Consider the following 22,998-nt stretch of genomic DNA (forward strand, 5'->3'; position numbering starts at 1 on the left):
CCAGAGGACGGATTCTTTGGTGGAGCAGTGCGGCATCTCACTCATTGATGGCGGCGGGTCTCGGCGGCATGGCGCTGTGGTGACTCTGCGTCCGATGCGCGGAGATGGACTCGCGCAGGAGGGTGACACGGTCTGGCGTCGTGGTGGCATCGACGGCAGCTAGACCGGGCAAGGTAGATGCAGCAGTACAGCTCTGAAGATGGATTGGTGGCAGGTGGCTGCGGCGGCCTCAGACCCGGCAGGCGTCCTGGTTGAGGAGTGCGCCGGACTGGTAGGTGACCCATACCCGGCAAGCGTCCTGGATGGGACCTCAGGTCTTAGATGTTAGGTTTGGCTGCGAGGTATGTTTGGTACTAGGCCCAGACTATCAGCATCCCTTCATCACTTGGATAGGAGTAGCGACACTTTTGTTGCCTAGACGGTGGCTTCAGTCTTACTGTTGTATGACTTTGTAAGGTCTTGTGTGAATAATAAATAAAGTGGCTGCATGCATCGTCCAGATGCAGAGGCCGGGGGTCCTCCTCCATTTTTTAAAAAAAAGATGGCAGCAGGGAGCACCGCTGGCATGGCCCTCGTGCCATCCATTGGTGGAGATACAGTAGCTTGTCCAGGAGCATCGCTGGGGGCAGGAGGAAGCCGCCGGCACTGTTGTGGTGGCCGGCAGTGGTAGACGGCTTTCTAGCCCTTTAGCGCTTCTTTTGTGGCTCGGTGGTTAGGAGTGTATGGGGTCTAGCCCATATACCTCCTCTTATATACATGAATAGCGCTAAGGTGCCAGGGACCGAAACTGAACATTAGTTTTGGTGTTTTGGTGTGGCCCTGATCAAAGCACAAAAGTGGGAAAAGACTCCCCCTATTCTCTCGGTCAATAATAACCTGAGATCAATTCTAACTGCCATTGCCACTCAAACTGTCAGCATTGATGCCGTTACACCATATCGCAATCAAAAACAACGGTTTGGAATGTGCATGTAGCTTCATTGGCCTCTGATAGAGGGGAGAAAGGAGTCGTAGCAACCGTGTGGGTGGGAAGAGAATGTGATAAAACCAGGGGCGGAGCCAGCTATGTGGCGAGGTTTGGCAGGCGCCATACCTAAAATTTGGCAAAAATACTACGTATATATACTATACTTGTCTGAAGATTTGAGCTGAGTTGAGTTTCGTCAGTTTGGAGGAGGAGAACACTCTCAGAGGCGCGTCGAATTGCCCATGGCCCAATTATCCTCCCAGCAGCCCACCTAGCTGCATGTAGCCCAGCTCCAGCCTCTAGTCGTCCAGTTACGCTACAAATTGAGCCCGCTGACGGAAATCACGCAGAGACACAGCCGCAATTACGGAATAGGAGCACGATCTAGCTCTCGGTTACGGGGATTCCGGCGGCGACCATGCTCGGTGAACGCGGCGGCGGTGGGTGGCACTGCAGCGGATTAGGTAGCGAGTGACACACCCACGGCGCAGACCCAAAAGCGACGAGCTTAATGCCTCTATGTGCCAACGACAGCGACGCCGGAAGCAATGACGTCAGGTCAGGATCCTGGCCGTATTGGTTCTAAAATTTCGTACTTCATGTGTCCATTTTTTCAGTCCATACACTAGTAAACATCAATTCTTTCTTATAAATTCGATTAGTTGTTTTTTAGGGGAATTCAATTAGTTGTTGTGTGATCTATGATCGGTGAATTTGTTTTTCTGATCTATGAAGTAACTTGTGTTAAAAAAGGAATCTACTATGTAGTAACTAGAGAGATTAATAAGCAATTTTAGAAAAAAAATTGAAGAAAGCTTCAAAGAACACTAATTCAACACCGACAAACGTTTATGTTTTGCAGTGAACGATTTGTGAACCTTTATGTTTTCGATTTTCATTCTAGACTTTGAATACCCATTAAATGTGGCACTCCGCACAGCTACTCTCCAAACTCGCGAGCCTGCATAGCTTCGTGTGATTCTTCCCTGGTTCCGACCTGCCGTCCCTAGCCGGCTAGGTCCTAGGGCAAGTGCCAGAAGATCGAGTAAGGCATCGATCAGAGAGCAACCGTGTAAGGTTGGAAGTGCCGGGCCGGGCAAGGCAGCGGCCACGAGCGGCACATAGTTATATTGTACATTGGTCTTTCCCTCGTGAAATCCGCCACACCTATAAATTATTCCTGCCTTCGCCACTGGATAAAACCAAACCAGACCTGGGTGTGGGAAGAGAATGTGCTATCCCAAAAATAAAAACCACTCGTTATCACTTTTAGAGAAGCCCATGTGAAAGCTCAGCAGCACTAGGTGTGCTGCCAGCAGCCCAGGATGTGCTAGCGACTCGTCAACAGAAACCCATTACCGCGCCCAAGAGGATAAGGGAAGAGAATATGTGCTCTGTTCTGAAGAAAAAAAACCTAGATATGTGCTCAAAAAATTAATAAATAGAGTATGTGCTAACCATCGGAGGAAACGCTGCGGTAAGACCCACCACTGCAGGCTCGGAGACGTATGTGCCGGAGCTAGCGGCGAAGACGTTCGAGGATGAGAACTGAGAAATGTCTCAACGACTTTGTCCGCTTCATTGCCTTGCTAGAGAGGATGGGCAACGGAATCGGCACACGGGTGTTCATATGGGGGACGGTGGTGGTGCTTGGAGACTTCTTGACATACCTGGCCAACGATTTATGGGTCTTCACTGTGATCGTCTTCATGGAGGGTTTCAGGTATGCTCCCTTCCAATTCCTTCATGGGAGAATGTTTTCCTAGAGTACGTTGTTGAATGTGTTCAAGATTTGCGCATCCGAATTTTGCTGATATACGATGAAACGTTAGGAAACATTAAGATACATTCTAAAACAAGTAGAACTTCGTAAACTAGATAAAGTCCAACGAAAACGAGTGCATTCTTATTTTATTGGTATACAAGGAAACACCATGATACACTTTCAAACAAGAAAAGACCAAATAAAGCATTACGTAACACTTGCAAACAAACAAACGTAAAAAACTAGAAAAATCTCCAAGTAAGGACGGGCGATCAATGCATGCTATATAGAGTAATTATCCTAGAACCACCACAATCGTGGTTGAAATCGTGGCAAATCATCGCTCTTGGTTTTTTAGCCCATCCATCAAGCTAACATGGCACATGGTAACTTTTGGTGTTATCTTGCTAACATACCAACAAAGGTGTCCAGTGAAAGCTCCAAGGGATGTAGATTCGCTCAGCAACCTCGTTAACTTTTGGTGTTGTCTTGCTATATGCTATGATTGTATGTCTTTGGTTGATCTTTGTATGAGGCCTGAGTCAAGATGTGTTTTCTCTGTCAACTCCCACCACTCTATCTCATTTGTTCAAGTCATCAGTTCTAGATGACTCTTTTGCTCACCTTGCAGCCCTATTCTGTTCAAAACGTCGGTATGCTTAACACATGGTATTAGTATCCTTGACGTAGTCATCACACTTGACAGGTTCCCAGACTTTGAAATATTTATTTTACTGGTCTTACTAGTGATAATACACGAGTTGGGGTTTTACACACTTATTGGATACATGAGCAGCAAGGAAAGCCACACACTATTGCAATTTTGTCCTGGGGCACTCTCCTAATAACTGGGCTTTACTCTAATACACAAGATTCGTTGGTCAATATGACTAGGTCGATTACTCATTTATTCCTCTATGGTTCAGCATCTACATGTTAGGAAGGTTTGGATCGCCAGGAGAAAACCGAGAACTGTCCATTTCATGGCAAAGTTAAAGTAGCAGCATGACTATTGCATGTCGCATGTGTTGTTGCGGCAATTCATGGAATGGCACAATGGTTTCAGTATATTCACTTGTTGATGATGTTTTGTATCATCGGGGCTAGGCAACCTACAAATTCCAATGGCTCTGGCACGGATCCAGCTCCTGACCGTGTGGGTCTTCTTAAATCCGATTGAAGTTGTTGGCACTCTAAACGAAAACATCAAGATAGTAGTTAAGTTCTTGTACATAAGGATGATGTGCCAAGGGATACTATATTTGGTGGGATGCATGCTGGAGTCATTGTCTTTCTTGTTTCGGAGATCACTAGCCCTTGACTGTGATCTCATAGATAAGTCAGGGATGAAATCCGCCAGTATCTACTATGAACAAGCATATGACTCCCCCTTGGAAAGAAAATCTGTTTGATACTACAAAGAAGACGGGCCTTGTGACCTTTGCTGTGGAATCCCTGAACCTCGAAGCCTCACGAGAAAAGAAGCATGCTGCTTTTAGAATCTTGGACTCTTTTCTGCAGAAGCACAAGACGTCCAGCACCCACACATAGCTTATCTCTCTAATCACAATCTCACCAAAGCGCTGACCACATTAATCAACATGTTGGGATGGACAGTCACTGAAGATGCTGATACGAGGCTATTCGCTACAAAGGTCATCGCTCATATTTCTCCATATCTACACAACCTTCGATTCCCTGGAGCCATGCAGAAGGTATTTCACTTCTTGATGGCCATGCTGAACCAATGAGACGGGAAATATCAGCCCAGATTCTAGATGACTTTGAAGGTAATGTAGATGATCAACAAATAAGTCATGGTGCAAGTTCTACTGTGAATGGAAGCAGAAGGGACGTTGATGATAGACAACAAACTAGAATTGGTACAAGTAATTCACTGTTGGACACTGAGGAAGGGACCGCACCAGGAGTGCAAGGTTGCTCTTTGGTTCGTAAATTCTTTCTTCCTCTAATGGAGAGAAAGCGTATATTCAAGCGGTATTTAAGGATGTACAGTCAATTCCACACGAGGACTGAAAGGACAAGGACTCACTCCCTGCACTGGGCATGGAAATCCTTGAAGGCCTTGCTCATGATCTCCACAACTACAAAGAAATCAATAGAGCAAAGGAGCTCCTCCCCAAGATCATAGGGTTCATAAACTGCATGCCTGGATAAAAAGCAACACAGCAGGGAGAGATGACCACTTCATCCTTGATATTAGTCGAAAAGCTAGCAAGCATCAAGGGAGAAATTGGCATGACACTCCAAAAGAGCTTTCTAGGAATCTCATGTTGATTAGCAACCTCACCGAGATCTTGGAGTTTGAGGGCATCTCCAGCTACCCGGAGCAATCGAGGTTGGTGATGCATATCATTGCCAAGATCGCCACTCATAAGAAAACAAGGTATAGTCCAAGTTATTATTGGCAAGCTGGTGTAAGGATTTATTGGAGAAGATGAATCGTCAAAACCATTGTGAGCTGAGGCAGGGGAAGCACTCATGATGTTGGCAATGGACTGCCCTGGAAACAGCTATGGTATGTTGAACAAAACAAATTGCGAGTTTATCGGGGATTTGGCCAGCAAGCTTCGACGTGGTCAACACATCTACCAAGCAGTGAGTCTACTTCACACTCTGTGTGAAAACTCCAGGCATCAGTTCCGAGCCCTCAAGGCTCAAAGGATTGATTGTTCTCTATCTTAACAGTGGTGAGTGCTCTTAACTAATTTGCACTTTTAAGTTCTTTTTACATCCCACCACATGCTTTGCCTTTTGGTTTGGTAATGTTTTTATGCATTGTAAAAAAAATATAGTTACTTCCAAGTTTCTTACAATCATCATTTTTTTTACAAATAATTACTCCATTCGTTCACAAATATAAGATGTTCTAACTTTTTCTGAATCGGATGTATATATACATGTTTTAGTGTGTTTGTTCACTTATTTCAGTCTGTATGTAGTCCATATTGAAATATCCAAAACATCTTGTATTTCTAAACGGAGGGAGTAGTTCCTTCCAGAGTTGTCCCTCGTTTAAACTCAAAAGGCGTCCATAAAAATGACATTGATACCAAAACAATAGCCATCAAAGGGCTTTTAGTAATGGCTAATATAAAATGACCCTGAAGTAAATTATACATGACATGACATTTTCGGTCCACCCGTATATGCATGTATTGGGAGGGATAACGGATGCAGAGGGCAAGCAGATGAAGGCCCTAATCGGCCTGATTTTACAAATCTGTAGTATCATGTCTGGAGGCATTCATTTTATTATGGAGTTATTTCAAAATGAGAAGGCACTTGTTAAGAAACTAGTAGGTGAAGTGGTGAACTTAATGCCTAAGGGGCCATTGCCACCCCCCCCCCCCCCCCCGCGCCTCCGAGTTTCGTTAACTTCTTCTACTTTCATTTCCTCCGTCTTCCAAATCACAGAGTTAATTCAAAAGACTGGGTGTTATTACTGAGTTGCTGCTCTTTTTTCTCTAATTCCCTTCTCAGATCCTCCGACTCCTCCTCCTTATCCTACTCACTCGAAATTTAGCCTGACTCCACTCTCCTTAATGCATATATACTTTGAAAATTCCATAATATAGTCTATTCTGTTCTTTCTCCAGGCATAATATCCATGATTGGATTGAAAATAGCATAAGCTTCGGGTAATTTGGCAAAGACCCCCCCCCCCCCCCCCAAAAAAATAAACTCTTCATTGTACCCCTAAATATTGGCTTGAATATTCAAGGTTTCTCAGAGTCTTTGCATAACTTGTCTTCTTCGCCCTCTCAACTTTGATTAGCCCCCTCAACAATCTTCATCAAGCTCCACTACTGCTCATGGTGGTGGCTGGTCAGTATCCATCCGTTGTTGTATGCAGGCACAGGCCGACTAGTTTCTTGTGATCAGCAATATGTACTTCCTCCATGGCATGGACCAACTTCTTTTGGTGTTTCCAATATTTACTTGCTCCTTTGGGCTACCGACGAAATTCGGCTTCTCTGCTTTTCGTAGCAATTTCCTGTGTGTGGTCGTTAGTGATACGCAGCAACACACACATGCGTACAAATTCTTTATGTCTGGTTGCATCAGACCTGCAAGCATGAATGCACATATATGATTGAGCAACAACTAACAAGACATATTGGAATCTTACTGCTTTTGGTTGCCCATAATATTTTCGTTTCACCATATTGCGTATATATATAGGGGCAGTGTTGCAGGCTCACAGGTAATGGTTTCTAGCATGTAGGAGTCATAGTATCTGGCAGCCTTTAGGTGGTCAGGACAAGGGCCATATCGCACAGGTGTTCTTCGGAGCAGATTTGGTAACCCATCTGTTCTTTGACCTTTTATGCTACTTATAATCATGTTATAGTTCACTAATTTCTGTAATCAACTAATTAACAGCACGCAACTGAGCGTTGCCCACAACGGGCATAACCGACAACAAATGGTGTGTATAGAAATAAATTTACAGCACTTGGCATTGCCAACGGAACATCATAGACATCATTACTGAAAAGTATTTTGAAGTCCATGTATCACAGGAATAATTTAGTGCATTGCCTAGGTCACTGGTACAGGCACATCAGTTTCAGTAACAGAGTCAGTCTCTAGATGTTCTCTTGTCTAGAAAAACATTTTCAGTATCCTAAACTGCGCTGATCTAACAAATTAAGGCAACTAGTACCACCATTCAGGTTTCAGTTTAGATATATGAAGAGCTAGGCTGAATCAAAGTTTAGATATATGAGAGAAAGCGGGGCGGACTGGCGGCAAAAAAGAAAAGGATGGGAGCCACTACTGGGCCTCGCGTGGCACATCCACAAGGCGTATGATCAAATTGCGTTTTGTATGGAAAATGCTTTGTTTTCGCTGGCTGATAAGGGCATCTCCAATGCTATCATCTAAAAGGGTCCGCAGATCACGTCCGAACACATCCGCGTACATGATAACATAAATGGGTGATCCAGCCATGTCCTTCAGATAGGAATCAAATCTGAACAGTAGTGGTGAGACAGGCGAAGCACATTGCACAAGCTTGCAGAGTTACAGAGTTAGAGGGAGTGAGAGAAGGGGAGGGATGAGTGAAGTAGCATTGGGTGAAATTCACCTTGACGTGTTGACATCAGCCACGCTCGCCTCCTCGACGCGCCACACCTATGAGCAATAACACCTAATTATTCACAAATAATATCCTGCATTGATTGCTTATTATTCAATGAGACCTGGCAGTATGACACAACACATCTCTAAATATAAACTGTATTAGAACCTTTAACTTGCACAACCATGTAAAATGTAACATGACTACAACTAGCTTATTTAAAGTATTCAGTGGTGTCACACATGGCGAATGAAAGACCATGTTGATATAGGTCCCATGTACACTTGTTTATCAACTCACATCGCATAGTCAAGAATGAAAAGGGCCAATTCTACCTAAATGCTAGTATTGCTGTTGAGCAATACATGGGCATAACCGGCATCACAAAGACATAAATATATCAAGTTTTATATGAATCACACTTGATAACTCCGTGCGGCTGAATAATGACGACAACCAAAGAATATATATAATGCGTCATTCCTCTATGTTAAAAACTGCTAGATATGTGCTTCAAAATTATAAGCATTATAGACATGTATTGATGTATGTGCTTAAAAAAGAAGCAGATAATCCAAGTTGAATTATCGGACATGTATTGATGTTCAATAATCCAGTATAGAAACTAAAGCAGATAATTCAGGTCGATGACGATGGCCTCCTCCCAGGCTAAGATGTATGTGCTTCAAAAGTTGCATGACCAATAACGGAAAGCATTAACTTTGATAAAGTGTAGAAGCAAACTGAAACTGCAGGTTTTCTAATACCAACACATAAAAGACGAACACTTCATAACTGAAAGGAGTAACAAATTGTTAGAGTTTGAGTAGTTTACTTCATGTAATCTTAACCTATCTCTATCTCTCTCTCTCTCTCTCGTATCTCTCTCTATCTCTTATACCGAACCAGATTGGAGTTCTCTCTGGTCTCTCTTGTACGCCACGGCAAGGCATTGTTTGCCCCATATAAATATACACGACGCGGCTCCCTCGAGGAGTAGGAACGCTTATACCAAATCTTTCATGGTATACAGAGCTAGCCTCTTCCCTATCATCTAGCAACACAAAAAAAACCAGAACCCTAGCGCCCTTCCATCACCATCATCATGAGCTCCAGCGCCGTCGGCCTCAACCTCGGCGCTCCACCAACAGAGAAGCTCGCGAGGGGGAACTACCTCCTATGGAAGGCGCAAGTTCTGCCGGCTCTGCGAGGCGCGCAGGTGACCGGTCTTCTCGACGGCAGCGATGCAGCGCCGCCGAAAACAGTGGAGATCGCCAAGGCGGACAAGACCACGGCCATCGAGCCGAATCCACTGTATGGTCCATGGATTGCCAAAGATCAGCAGGTCCTAAGTTATCTGCTGAATTCGCTCACTCCAGAAATCCTCGCGCAAGTTATCGGTAAGGAAAGTACCCTTGATCTATGGACCGCCCTTACCACGATATTTGCTGCGCAGTCGCAATCACGAATAACAAACCTGAGGATCGCCATCTCCAACACCAAGAAGGGCAACATGTCCAGCAATGCTTTCATCACCAAGATGAAAAGCCTCGGAGACGAGCTTGCGGCAGCAGGTCGTCCGGTGACAGATGGAGAGATGGTGGACTACATCCTCGCCGGACTCGATCGGGATTACGATCCCGTCGTTGCAGCAGTTGGCGCCATCAAGAATTCCATCTCTGTTGATGATCTTTTCTCGCAGATTTCCGCTTTCGATCAGAGGATGGAGATGCTTGGCGATGGACCAGGCTTTCGTTCTTCAGCCAATGCCATGTACAGGGGGCGTGGCCAGTCTCGGGGCAGAGGAGGCCGCGGACGAAGAGGGCGTGGTCGCTCTGACCGTGCTCCCTCTCCTCCTGTTCGCACCGGTGGGAACAGCGGCTACCAGCAGCGTCAACGCCAGCCACCACCACATCAGTATCAGCAGCAGCATGAGGGTGATTACCCCGAGTGCCAGATATGTTACAAATACCATGCTGGCGGCGCTAGGGACTGCTGGGATCGGTACAAGGAAGATCATCAGGAAAGGAAGAAGGTTAACCTCGTCACCAACTCGTATGGCATCGACACTAACTGGTATGCAGATTCGGGTGCTACCGAGCATATCACAGGAGAGCTTGATAAGTTGACGATGCGGGAGAAATACCATGGAGGTGACCAAGTTCACACGGCAAGCGGAGCTGGTATGGATATTACTCATATTGATAACTCAATTGTTAAAACCCCTCAGAAAATTTTTCGTCTCAACAATGTCTTACATATCCCTCATGCATCAAAAAATCTTGTCTCTGTTCATCGTTTTACACGTGACAATAATGTTCTCATCATATTCTACCCTTACTCTTTTGTGATTAAGGATTTGGCAACGAGGAGAGTCATCCTTAGAGGAAGATGCGAGGGAGGTCTCTATCCAATCACATCATCTTCTTCTACGTCAGAGTCAAATAAACAAGCTTGGAGTGTCACCAAACCATCTTCAGAAAAGTGGCATCGACGCTTGGGTCATCCATCTTCAGTTATAGTTCAGCATGTCATTAGCAAAAATAAACTTCCTTTTGTGTCTAGTATCGAGTCAGTTTGTGATGCGTGTCAACAAGCAAAAAGTCATCAATTACCATATCCCATCTCTACTAGTGTATCTACTGCTCCGTTACAACTTATCTTTTCAGATGTTTGGGGACCAGCCCCCACTTCAGTCGGTAGATTTTCTTATTATGTAAGCTTTATTGATGACTATAGCAAGTTTACTTGGATTTATTTGCTAAAGAAGCGATCCGATGTCTTTCAAGTTTTTAGCAACTTTCAAAGTCTTGTTGAACGTCAACTGAACTCTAAAATTCTTGCCATGCAAACAGACTGGGGAGGTGAGTATGAGAAACTTAATTCTTTTTTTCAAAAGATTGGAATTTCTCACCATGTATCCTGTCCCCATGCTCACCAACAGAATGGTTCTGCTGAACGAAAGCATCGCCACATTGTTGAAGTAGGACTAGCATTGCTAGCTCATGCATCTATGCCTCTCAAATTCTGGGATGAGGCCTTTCTCGCCGCAACATACCTTATCAATATTCGCCCCAGTAAAGTCATCAAATTTGAAAATCCTATCACTCGTCTTTTTGGTATTACTCCTGATTATACATCCCTACGCATATTTGGTTGTGCATGTTGGCCGAATCTTCGACCATACAACACACGCAAACTTGCGTTTCGTTCCAAACAATGTGTTTTCTTGGGTTATAGTCCTATACACAAAGGGGTCAAATGTCTTGATGTCTCTACTGGCAGAGTCTATATATCTAGGGATGTTGTCTTTGATGAATCTGTATTTCCTTTCAAGTCACTTCATCCAAACGCCGGTGCCCTTCTTCGAAAAGAAATTCTTCTACTTACGGAGTTTGATCAAGGGGGTGATAACAATTGTGCTAACCAATGTGCTAATATTTCTTCTAGTTCTACTCCTGGTACTATGCCTGTGCAGGTGCATGAAGAAAACGGCGTTCAAAACGGTCAAGATGATCAAAATCCGGTACAAATTGATGCTATATTTGATGTGTATGAGGAAGAAGCAGCAGGCGTGGAGCACGAGGAGGATGCGGCGGCGCCTGCCACGCCTGCGCGCCGATCCGCCTTGGATCACGGGCGGAGATCTGCGCGGGATCACGCGCCTGTCAGCCGACAGGGGATCAGCCGTCCCCGGCCCGCTCCGCATCTGCCACGTCAGCGCGCATGCAAGGGACAGGAGAGGACACGGGATCTCCCTCGTCCGGCGCGCACATGCAGGGAACAGGAGCGCCAGGCTCGGGATTCTCTGCTCCGGATTACTCTGTGGACTCGGCCATCGCTAGTTCGGGTCAAGCCACACCGGGGTCTACTGGATCCGGTACACCAGCCCGGTCTGCACACATGGATGGGTCGCCAGGATCTTCTGCCACCAGCCAGTCTTTGCAATCTCCTGTGCAACAGCAAGAACAGCCTGCTACTACTTCAAGGATCATGACCCGGCTACAAAAAGGTATTAGAAACCCCAAAATAAGAAGAGATGGCACTATACCATATGGTATGTTATGTGTTTCAGGTGAACCAGCAAGGTTGAATGATGCACTTGGAGATCCTAAATGGAGAAAGGCTATGGATGAAGAATATGATGCACTCATGAAGAATAAAACATGGCACTTGGTGCCAAGTCAGAGAGGTAAAAATATTATTGACTGCAAGTGGGTCTATAGAATTAAAAGAAAAGCAGATGGCTCCATTGATAGGTATAAAGCACGTCTAGTTGCAAAAGGATTTAAGCAACGGTATGGTATTGATTATGAGGATACCTTTAGTCCAGTTGTAAAAGCTGCTACTATAAGACTTGTGCTAGCCATTGCTGTTTCCAGGGGATGGAGTCTTCGACAGCTAGATGTTCAGAACGCGTTTCTGCATGGTGTTCTGGAAGAGGAGGTCTATATGAGGCAACCACCAGGATATGAAAACAAACAAACACCTCATTAATTATGTTTGCAAGATTGACAAAGCCCTTTATGGTCTGAAACAGTCACCTAGAGCATGGTTCTCAAGGCTAAGTTCACAGTTGAAGCATCTTGGGTTTATTCCATCCAAGGCAGATACATCTCTCTTCATTTATAATAAGGCAAACACAATGATTTTTGTGCTCATATATGTGGATGATATTATAGTTGCAAGCTCTTCACAAGATGCCACTAATGCTCTCCTGCGTGATTTGAGTTCAGAATTTGCTTTGAAGGATCTTGGTGATTTACATTTCTTCTTAGGCATTGAAGTTAAGAAGACTCAAGATGGCATAGTGTTGAATCAAGAAAAATATGCCACTGAACTTCTAACTCGTATGGGAATGAAGGATTGCAAACCCTCACCTACACCATTGTCTTCTTCAGAACAACTTTCAGCATATCAAGGAGAACCTCTTAATGAAGAGGAGAGCACAAAATATAGAAGTGTTGTTGGAGCCCTACAATACTTAACTTTGACACGACCAGACATATCATTTGCTGTAAACAAGGTTTGTCAATATTTACATGCTCCTACCTCCACTCATTGGACGTCTGTCAAAAGGATTGTACGATACATTAAACGGACTTCAGTTCAGACGTTCTAGTTCCACACTTGTCAGTGCTTTCTCTGATGCTGATTGGGCAGGATGTGTTGATGACAGAAAGTCAACTGGAGGATTTGCAGTATTTTTTGGTTCAAACCTTATTTCTTGGAGTGCCAGAAAACAAGCCACTGTGTCAAGGTCAAGTACAGAGGCTGAATACAAATCACTAGCAAATGCAACTGCTGAAATTATTTGGGTGGAATCTTTGCTTCATGAGTTAGGAATCAAGCAACTTCGTATATCTTGTCTATGGTGTGATAACTTGGGAGCAACCTACCTTTCTGCTAATCCAGTGTTTCATGGTAGAACCAAACACATTGAGATTGATTTTCATTTTGTGCGTGAAAGGGTTGCAGAGAAGAAGTTGGATATACGGTTCATTCCATCTAAGGATCAAGTAGCTGATGGATTCACCAAAGCTTTGCCGGCCAAGTCTTTTGAAGAGTTCAAGAGAAATCTCAACATAGGATAGTTTAGATTAAGGGAGGGTGTTAGAGTTTGAGTAGTTTACTTCATGTAATCTTAACCTATCTCTATCTCTCTCTCTCGTATCTCTCTCTATCTCTTATACCGAACCAGATTGGAGTTCTCTCTGGTCTCTCTTGTACGCCACGGCAAGGCATTGTTTGCCCCATATAAATATACACGACGCGGCTCCCTCGAGGAGTAGGAACGCTTATACCAAATCTTTCACAAATAACATTCTAGAAAATTAGTAGAAGCTCAGGTATTATGATACTAAATAGATAGCCGTATGTAAAGTCCTAATTAAACTTCAATCAATTTGAAAAAACATGCCAGTCTCCGTGGATCGTTCACCTGTAAATTTCATTTGAGATGTACGGGCAGAAGTTCTCATCATGAGGGAAAGAGGCCAAGGTGTTCTCCATGCTCTTCATATGTAGGCCTTCCCATCTATAAAAGTTAATGTTTGAATCCCATCAAAGAATCAACAGAAGAAAACAAAATAAAACAGTTGCATACCTTGTACATAGGTGGCTGGGATGGGCGGCTCGTTGAACAGACGCCTCTTCATGAGTTGGCAATCACCGGAGAAACCTCTACCTTAGCCTGGGAGCAGGCCATCGTCATCGACCGCAGTCTGACCCCTGTGGAGGAGAGCGTCGGGAGAGGAGCCTGCCGAGGATGACCATTGCCGCGGCGCGGAGCTTCGTGGGGGAGGGTGGCGCCATGAGGCAACGGCAGGAGGCACAAGGAGGAGTTGAAGGCGGAGGAGATGACGGGCAAAGCAGGTGAGAGCGTACGGAAGAGGAGGAAGACGAGGGAGGGGTGCTGTGCTATGGGGTCGAGGGGAAATAGGGCTGGGTTTTTTTTGAAGTGGCGACTCATGTGAAGCAACGCTCACCTGGGGTACCAAACGCGCGGAGGGCACGCGGCACACAAGGAGAGGCCTACCCCACACCTCGAAACACCTCACCCAGCCAACATCTGCCTGCCACGAGCCCACCAGTCATTAGACCTTAGAAAACAACAACTTGGTCAAAACGAACGCCACCGATCCAATGGCCGAATCGAGCCCAAAGACCGGATTGACCATGATCCAACAGCCAGAAATGCATGAAATCAGAGGCTCGACGTGGGAGCAAGTTAGCTAGCCTCCTTAAAGGTCTAAATAAATACAACACGCGCAACAGCGAGAACGAGATAAAAGCATTTGATTATTCAGTTTAATTTATAATTGAAGTTACTGACATGACTGCTCAGCATGCACTTAGCAGTGGCGGAGCTAAAAACCAAGTTGGGCGGGCCAGGGAGTAAAACAGTGCTACCAAATTGGAAACTGGTCCATTGTTGTGGGCTGGGCTTCATATCTTCTCTTAGTTTATGCGTGGCTGGCTAGGCCAGCGCTCAGGCCATCAGGAGCTTCACGGTGGCTCGAGTGTGGGCCTCCCGTGGGGTGCAGCCTTGCATGCGTACTTTGCCGTTTGATTTTTTTAGTCGAATTTTGCCGTTTGATTAGCGACTATTACTTGCTTGCATAGACAGGGAGCTAGCTACAACTCTCTGCTGAGCCGGCCCATAAGTGCCGCTGGAGTAAACAGCCATTTCTTATGCATACACTTATAAACGATGTAACAATATTTGATAAGGAATAAAAAGGTCCCAGGCTTGCTGGTCAAAAAAAAAAGCTAATGTTCTGTCCAAAAAATACTAGTCGAAGAAAACTCGGCAACTCCCTGTTTCAGAGAACTGACTACCGGATTTTGACTTTAAACAATATATTATTGCAAGAACATGTCCGGATTTCTAAAATATTCACATATTTTAAAAATGTTCCCGAGCTGATAATATGCTCACGAATTTCAATAATTTTAAAAGTATTCTTAAATTCAAAACAGTTGCAAACTAAAAAAATGTTGACAAATTTAAAATATTCATTATATTTATCAAAAAAGTCCATGAATTCAAAAAAAATAAAAGAACAAAGAGAAGACCTGGGAAGTAAACTAGTAGATAGAATCCTGCATTACCCAATAAAACTGTCCAAGTTAGAGAAAAACCACAATGTTTGCGATCGTCCGAGGACGTGCCTCTTCGTTGTCCGTGGAGTCACAATTAAACAATTAGGAATTCATTCGAAAGCAATATAAACGAACAAAAAAATCTTTGAATTCATGAAGATTATTGATTAGTATTTTTTTCTTTTTACAAAACATTAATAATTCTTTACTAACTATAAATAAAAACAAATAACTACTACTTGTTGGAGTTCCTTTCTTAAATCAAACAAGATTTTCATGATATAAATATATAACTTCTAACCACACAACTTTTATCAAAAAAAAAACTAATCCCTTTTCCTTTCTTGAATCCTTTGTTTTTAGTTTATGCATGAAATTTCCATACTATGGATATCTTTTTACCCATAATCAACTTACATGGACCAATACATGAGATTGGTCGGGATGGCCCCAGTACCAATATGCGCACGTCACGTAAACGGCCACACGCTCTCATCTGACCAAATGTATCCATACCAGACCGCCGCCCACATCCAAACTCACCACAGTATGATGCTTATCTTGGCCATCCCTATTAAAATTAAAAGTAGGACATAAAAAATCACCTATGGATAGTGCGCCTATAGCCGGGCGCGGAGGAGCGCGCCATCCCCTTTTAGTAGTATATCGGTGATGCTAGACACTTTTTTTTAGGGAAGGCCATCATGGCAGGCTTTATTGAATTATAGAACACTTATATCGTCCGCGAGCTTACTGGCAATGGCATCAGGTGGCTCGTTTAACCAACTGAGATTCGACTTATTACAAAAAGAGAAGTTAGCTAACACATGCGCCCCTTGATTACAAGAACGAATACAATGCTTAAAATGACCTTCTCAATTGACGTACTAATATCAACGCATTCGGCGAAGAGAGCCGCAGCTTCATCCCACCATCTTTCTTGGCCATTGCAGAAGTTAATTACCTAAGGAGAATCTGATTTCGCTTCAATCTGGTTTAGTCCTAGAGAGTTGGCAAAGAATAGCCCATCCCTCATGGCCATCGCCTGTAATCGCATCCGCCGCCACCGGTACAAAATTGCATTGCACGGCAATGAAGTTTCCATGAATATCCCTGATAACAGCCGCAGTTGCCCCACTCCCTTCATCTGGAAAAAAGGTTGCATCAACATTTAGTTTTGTGTATCCTGGGTCCGGCTTACACCATTTAGTCTCTGGCATTACATGTGATCTTGTCAATGAATTCTGGAAATTTGAAGCAATCGATAGAATGGATATGGGCCATCTCCAAGAAAGTGGCACCGGCTCATCATGTGTCATTTGCCTATGTATCCACCACAAGTACCATGCTCCCACCATTAGTGCTTGTTTGAAGTTGACATTAGAATGTACCATCGGTAGATCATCCAGAAGGGTTAAAAGATGTTCGAATCTACTCGAGCCCGACCTATCCACTGGTACAGCATCTTCCACCAGTTGCAACATCCCAAGGCGCCTCCACACTTCCTTTGCATGCACACATAGAAATAAAAGATGCCTAATATCCTCAGCACCTTGATGGCATATCGGGCACGCCCCATTAGAACCAATGTGTCTGTTTGTCAGGATTGCTTTTAGCGGAACGATTCCTCGCAGAACCCTCCACCCAAAAAAATCTGAATTCTACATGGGACTTGCACTTTCCAAAGTGTATTCCACACTGCCAAAGGCGCTGAACCACCGGCCCTCTCCATCGTATTTGCATGTGCTCTATAAGTGTGCATCCATTGCAAATGGTACGCAGTTTTCACTGAAAAAATTCCGATGCAATTAGGTTGCCAGGCAATGAAATCCTCAAATGCGTGTGTGTTGAGCGGGATCTGAGGTATTCTTCTAACATCCACAGGGTAGAAAAGACTCTGTAATAGCTGTTCATCCCACTCCCCGGTCACCGGATCAATGAGTTCACAAACTCTTGTAATAATTGATTGGCCTCTCGGTGTAATTACCATCATATCCGAGTTTGAAGGTATCCAAGGATCCCTCCATATATTTACCTCCTCACCGGTACCAATCCTCTTGAATGTATCAAGGCCCTTTAAAATACGTTGCCATGTAAATGATGACCCATTCTTTGGGATAGCATCCAAAAGAGTTCCATTGGGGTAGTATTTAGCTTTAAGTACTTTTGCAACCAAGGAATCTGGATTAGTCGGTGATGCTAGACTTATGTAAGGTTAGCTACGGGTTTAACGTAAATTGAAACGTGGACAGTTAGGATTGGAGGATTAGTGGGTGAAGGGCCCATCCCATGAAAATCAGGGGGAGAGAGATTTAGTTAGGCTGGTCATATTGGAAGTAACATGGGTAGTAACATAGATGCCACATAAGCAAAAATGATGAGGTGGCAAGTAGTTAATAAGGAGAAAGGCAAATTGAGTAACATACTTCCTCCGTCCGATGAAAAGTGTACATTTGGCTTTGAAATTTGTCCATAAAATAGTGTACTTCTATCTTTCCAATGCACTTTAAAGTAGGAAAAAATGTTTCTCTCTCATCACACGGTAATCAAGACCAATAACATTCTACGCATGGTCTCCTTGATTTCTATATGCACTTAGCTCATTGAGGTTGGTAATTAAAGAGAAGAAAGATGGTGGCTTGTACCTTTCCAATGCATTTTGTACTTCACTCCATAATTTGTTCTAAAATTTCTATATGTACACTTTTCACCGGACGGAGGGAGTAATATGCACTACTACAAAAACGGCTATACCTAATATGGGCATTAATGGCGCACCATGCACCAGATATGGGTGCGCCATTAGTGGCCATATTACTAATGACGCACCTGATGTGTGGTACGCCATTACTAGTTTTGTCCTGGGCCCCCACCCCTCCCCAGACTTAGCAGTGGCGTACCAGGGGAAAGTGCGCCATTATTAGCTTTAACTAGTAATGGAGCACCAGTAAAAAATGCGTCATTGCTATCTGTACGTATGGCGCACCCCCTACCAGTGCGCCATTGCTATCACCCCTTATCCCCTTCCCCTAGTCACGTTCTCTCCCCTCTCCTTCCTCCTGACACACCCACCCACCTCCCTCGACTTCGATCTAGATCGGGAAGCCCCGGCCGCATATTCCCCCGCCGCCCATGCCTCACCCCCCCTCTCGTCGCCGCCGCCAGCCTCCGCTGCCGCCTACTCCTCTCCTCGCCGCTCGCCTCCTCCCGCACCCGCTGCTTCCTCCCCCGCGCCATGGAGTCCTCCTCCTCCACCGCCGCCGCCGCTGCGGAGCACGCAGGTGAGCGACGCGACCCGATCGGGGCTTGCTAGCTTCGTGGAGTGACACTAGTGGTGCGTGTTGGGCTGGGTACTGTACTGATGGCTGCCGCGTTCGTGCGGCGGGGTGGGGATTGATGTGCAGGTGGCGCGGCGGCGGGGGAGTACGAGGAGGTGCTGGCCCGGCTCTCCTCGCTCATCACGCAGAAGGTGCGCGCGGACACCGGCAACCGCGGCAACCAGTGGGACCTCATGGGCCGCTACCTCCAGGTACTCCGTCCCCTCCTTCATCCTCCTCCTCAACCGCGATGTGGGTGGGGATGTGTTGTCTGATCTAGAGGGCGGATTTGGTTCTTCAGATTCTGGAGCTGGAGGAGCCCATCGCGCGGATGAAGGTCATCCATGTCGCCGGCACCAAAGGTCATCCATGTCGCGCGGCCCGATCGGGAAGCTCCGATTCGTCTGCCCACCAGTCAGGTACGCCCTCTCCGCTCCGCCCCGATTCACCCCTTGCATCAGTACGACGATGCCCTAGGAGCAAGGGAGCTCAAGGCAGAACCAGGGCTCTTGCCCGTGGATCCTTCCGCACCCCCAGTCCCGATCCCGTGGATGGCGTAGAAATCCCTCTGCCCGTCTGCCGTAGCCGAGCTCCACGGTTGGTCGCTTGGTATTTTTGAAGGGGGGGATGAAGGTTTCAGTTGATAGATGATTTATTTCTGGTCTTATGATCCAATTGCAACAAGTGCCGTAGACAGTTAATTGATGATCCTCATCCTATGTAGCTCGCACTCCATAGCAGGGAAGGGGGAAGTAAATTCAACTGAGTCCAGCACCTGAAATCGTGTATCTACCACTACCAGGTTTCATTTTGGCAGATGTGAATAATATAAAATCCATGAAATTCAGTCCAAGAATCTGGTCCTGTTCTGCACAGAGTGCAGACACTAAGCAGCCACGGAAGAATTCCATGTGCTATTATGACTATATATACACCAAATCTTGTAACCTCTGGATAGTGCAGCTTAGTTTTAGTACGTCGGCTGCATCAGACTTCCAGTAAGCACTGCCACGATAAATGAATTGCGTTGTGTGTCTTTGAAATACTTGTGCGGAGCGATGCATATAGGTTTTTCCGTTTCAAGCTACATGTGTTGCATTGAAAGGGAGCTCTCTTTCCTGCACGCAGCTCAGGCAAAACAAATAAACAACGGAGTTAAGCAGGGTCTACACTGTTGCGTTTGTTTCTTAAAAAATTACCTGAGATATCTCACACATATCTGTAGAGAATAGTTTTGCAACAGCAGTCTTCTTATTTCCAACGGTTTTAGCTTGAATGGATCTCCCTCTGTCTCTGTTTCTGGGATCAGTACATCATTGTCACTCCCTGGCAAGTCCCAGCACCAGGTAGACAGGCCTTTTGAGAGAGACAGGTGTGATTGTTCAGGCCCGATGTTCTAGTGCTTGCTAGAGTGCTTTGTATGGCCAAAGGATGCCTCAGTAGGCCGTCTTGTGATGTACAGGCAGTATCTGGTTCAGATGGGGAAGCTACTCCCGGTAACCCCTATTTTTCCTTCTTGCTGTGGCAGAAATCATCAATAGCCGCAAAGCTACTGAATGCCAGACTGTATAAGCACCAGAGGGGACTCAGATTGTGGTATAACACAAATCTCTACATCTTCAAACTGTCCCCGTAATGCCCAGTTCGAAATCGTACATACTGTATTTTCAAGTGGTGCCCACATGTAGTAACATTATTTTCACATCTGTGCCCTGCGTTGAATTTGATACCGGCAATGAACCAGTCACTTGTCTCTCGAGTTGTCAGAGGACCGTTTTTCATGTTCCGCATCTTGGATTGGTAACTACATGTATAACATTTTCCACATTTTTGTCCTGCAGCAGCAGCAACCTAGTCGTCGTCGTCGATGGCAGGGTTGTAATCTCACTGTCACGCTAATGGACGCAAAAAAGAAGAGTGGTAGTACTATCAATGGTTCAGTCAGCGCCTCAACAGCGTCTGCACTACTTCTGATATTGTTTTTCAGTAGCTTTTGTCTGCACCTTTTTCTTTCAGTTCTTAGTGCTGCTGCCCCATGAACACATTTTTTTTTAATTTGACTGTACAGTCAAATGAAGCCTTTGTTAAGTATACACTCCAAAATTCAGTTAACAGTAGCCTAACTGAATTTTCTGTTTCTGAATTTATAAACTCACTTTATATTCAGTTTATAAATTAACAGTAGCTTCAAAATTAAGTATCATTCGCATGGATCAACTGTTATTTTATTTTGTGGAGGATAAAGTTCAGATCATGAATAATGGCATTACAAGTCAACTTGGCACAATTACACATGTCCTGAACCTCATAGAATCTGACACTAGCAAGTCTTCATTGGCATGCAAGTACTACTTTTACATTGTCATGACAGGAACAATTAATTTGACATGTATCATTGGTACTGCTAAAACATTTCGTTCATGTTTCAACAAATTTGGTGAAGACCACTTCATATGTATTTTGCATATATGAATTATCTCCTGTTGCTTTCTAAGATGTTAGTTCTTTCAGTTCTAGCCCTCCTATCTTTAATTCCTGGCTGCTGGACTACCTGCAGGACAACGAGTTCATCTGCGGCAGCTATCGCTGTGAGCAGTCCGTCCGCGACGCGCTCCGCAGCGTCTTCGCCGGGCACAACGAGATCCTCAACGTCTGGAAGTAAGTCGCCGGCCATCTGTTTCCTGATGAATTTTCTTTCTAGCTCAATGTGATCGGATCTGACTAGTACGTTCAGATTTGCTCTTGTTTTCTTTTCAAATAGTACTAGTAGTCTATATTCCAGCTGTGCGACTACCTGTAGCCACTTGAACCGATGAGAATTCTTCAAGCCTACCTATAGCCACTTGAACAGATGTCTATCTCAGATCTGCTCATCTAAAAAATCCAAGTGGAGTAGTATACTGGTAGTATAGTATAATAATATTATCAAAAGGTAAATGCCCTGATTATTTAGCTCTGTCAGATAAATACTCGTCGAAAGTGGGCTCCTATCAAAATTCATTTCCATTATAATCTTACTCATACAATATTCACACCATGTAATTCTGGAAATATATGCTCATATCTAGTTTGCATAAAAAATGACAGTATTGACATGTTATAAATAGTTTGTTTGTCTTTCTGTTTATTTTGTTACATTTTGCAGGGATAAAGTGAAGAAAAAGAAGAAAAGATTACTAGAAGATTAGTTTTAGGATTTTCTTTTATTTCCTTGCAATTTTCCTTTTATTGGATACTTGTAAAGACATTGTAATATTTTTACTATAATAAAAATTATGATTCTATTTCATTTTTTGTTTTTAAATTATTTTTTCTTATAGGTTGTTTTCTGTAAATTTGGATTTTTTTTTTGTTTTCCAAATACATTACTAGTGGCGCATTTAGGGCACCTACAATGGAGGCGCTTAGCCCGGGCGCTAGGGTCAAATCCCCAGCCGTTATGCCCTAAATCCTAGCCCTTTTTTTCTGTTCCCAGCTAAGCCCAGGATTCACGCTTGCGTCGACGCAACTTCTCGCGCCGGGCGCTAGACCTCTTTTCCTTCTGCGCTAGGACTGGAAGTGTGCCATATTAAGCGCCTAGCCTTGTCATTAGCGTTGGAGGATTGGATGCTACAGCCGCTGCTACGTGATTTAACTTTTCTTTTATTTTCCTAAGCACTCGTGCAAGCGGCCAGGCATTGGACATGCCCTTAAGCTCTAATTAGTGGCGCACCTTCCTTTATTACTAGTGGCGCACCTATAAGGCTATTAGTGGCGCACCTGGAGGGAATACCAGTGGAGCACCTAAGGGTTAGTAGTGGCGCACCATGTGGTGCGCCATTGGTATTTGGATTACCAATGGCGCATCAAAGGTGTGCCATTACTAACAATTACTAGTGGCGTGTTAATAGTGGCGCACCCATTAATAAAAAAACTGGTGCGCCACTAACAGCCTTTTTTCTAGTAGTCATGTTATCATCACATAGCGCTTCCCAATGCAAAATGAGTCTATAAAGTAATAAATGAAGGCATCTATATTACCATATATATGACACTACCCATTATGAAGATAGTAACGTAGACTCTTAATTAGTGTAATACTTGGATTCGGATACGTACGTGCGGCTACGTACATAATCGCTAGCCAGCAGAGACAAGCAGAGGATCTAAAATCCAGTTAGATTGATCGATGAGGCTCGGCGGTCGCTGCCCATGGCAGGACCTCGCGCCGGAGCTGTTGGACCTCGTCTTCCTGCGC

General features: G+C 44.6%; 1 protein-coding gene across 5 annotated transcripts; it reads left to right on the forward strand.

Annotated features, from left to right (window-relative positions):
• The first annotated feature begins 18,445 nt into the window (after positions 1 to 18,445).
• LOC123166132 (folylpolyglutamate synthase) lies at positions 18,446 to 22,004 on the forward strand. Of its 5 annotated transcripts, XR_006483368.1 has the most exons (6): positions 18,446 to 18,725; positions 18,849 to 18,973; positions 19,063 to 19,180; positions 20,603 to 20,681; positions 21,319 to 21,419; positions 21,907 to 22,004. XR_006483368.1 is itself a non-coding variant. In XM_044583902.1 (4 exons), exons 1-4 carry the CDS (start codon positions 18,680 to 18,682, stop codon positions 20,614 to 20,616), a joined length of 303 nt encoding a protein of 100 aa, XP_044439837.1. In that variant the 5' UTR covers positions 18,446 to 18,679; the 3' UTR covers positions 20,617 to 21,825. The 5 variants fall into 5 exon arrangements, 3 of the variants coding, with proteins under 3 accessions (XP_044439837.1, XP_044439836.1, XP_044439835.1); XR_006483367.1 differs by lacking the exon at positions 20,603 to 20,681 and having other exon boundaries at positions 21,907 to 21,974; XM_044583902.1 differs by lacking the exon at positions 21,907 to 22,004 and having other exon boundaries at positions 20,603 to 21,825.
• The last annotated feature ends 994 nt before the right edge of the window (positions 22,005 to 22,998 follow it).

The sequence above is a fragment of the Triticum aestivum genome, chromosome 7D, assembly GCF_018294505.1.
Source record: "Triticum aestivum cultivar Chinese Spring chromosome 7D, IWGSC CS RefSeq v2.1, whole genome shotgun sequence".
Taxonomy (NCBI): Eukaryota; Viridiplantae; Streptophyta; class Magnoliopsida; order Poales; family Poaceae; genus Triticum; species Triticum aestivum.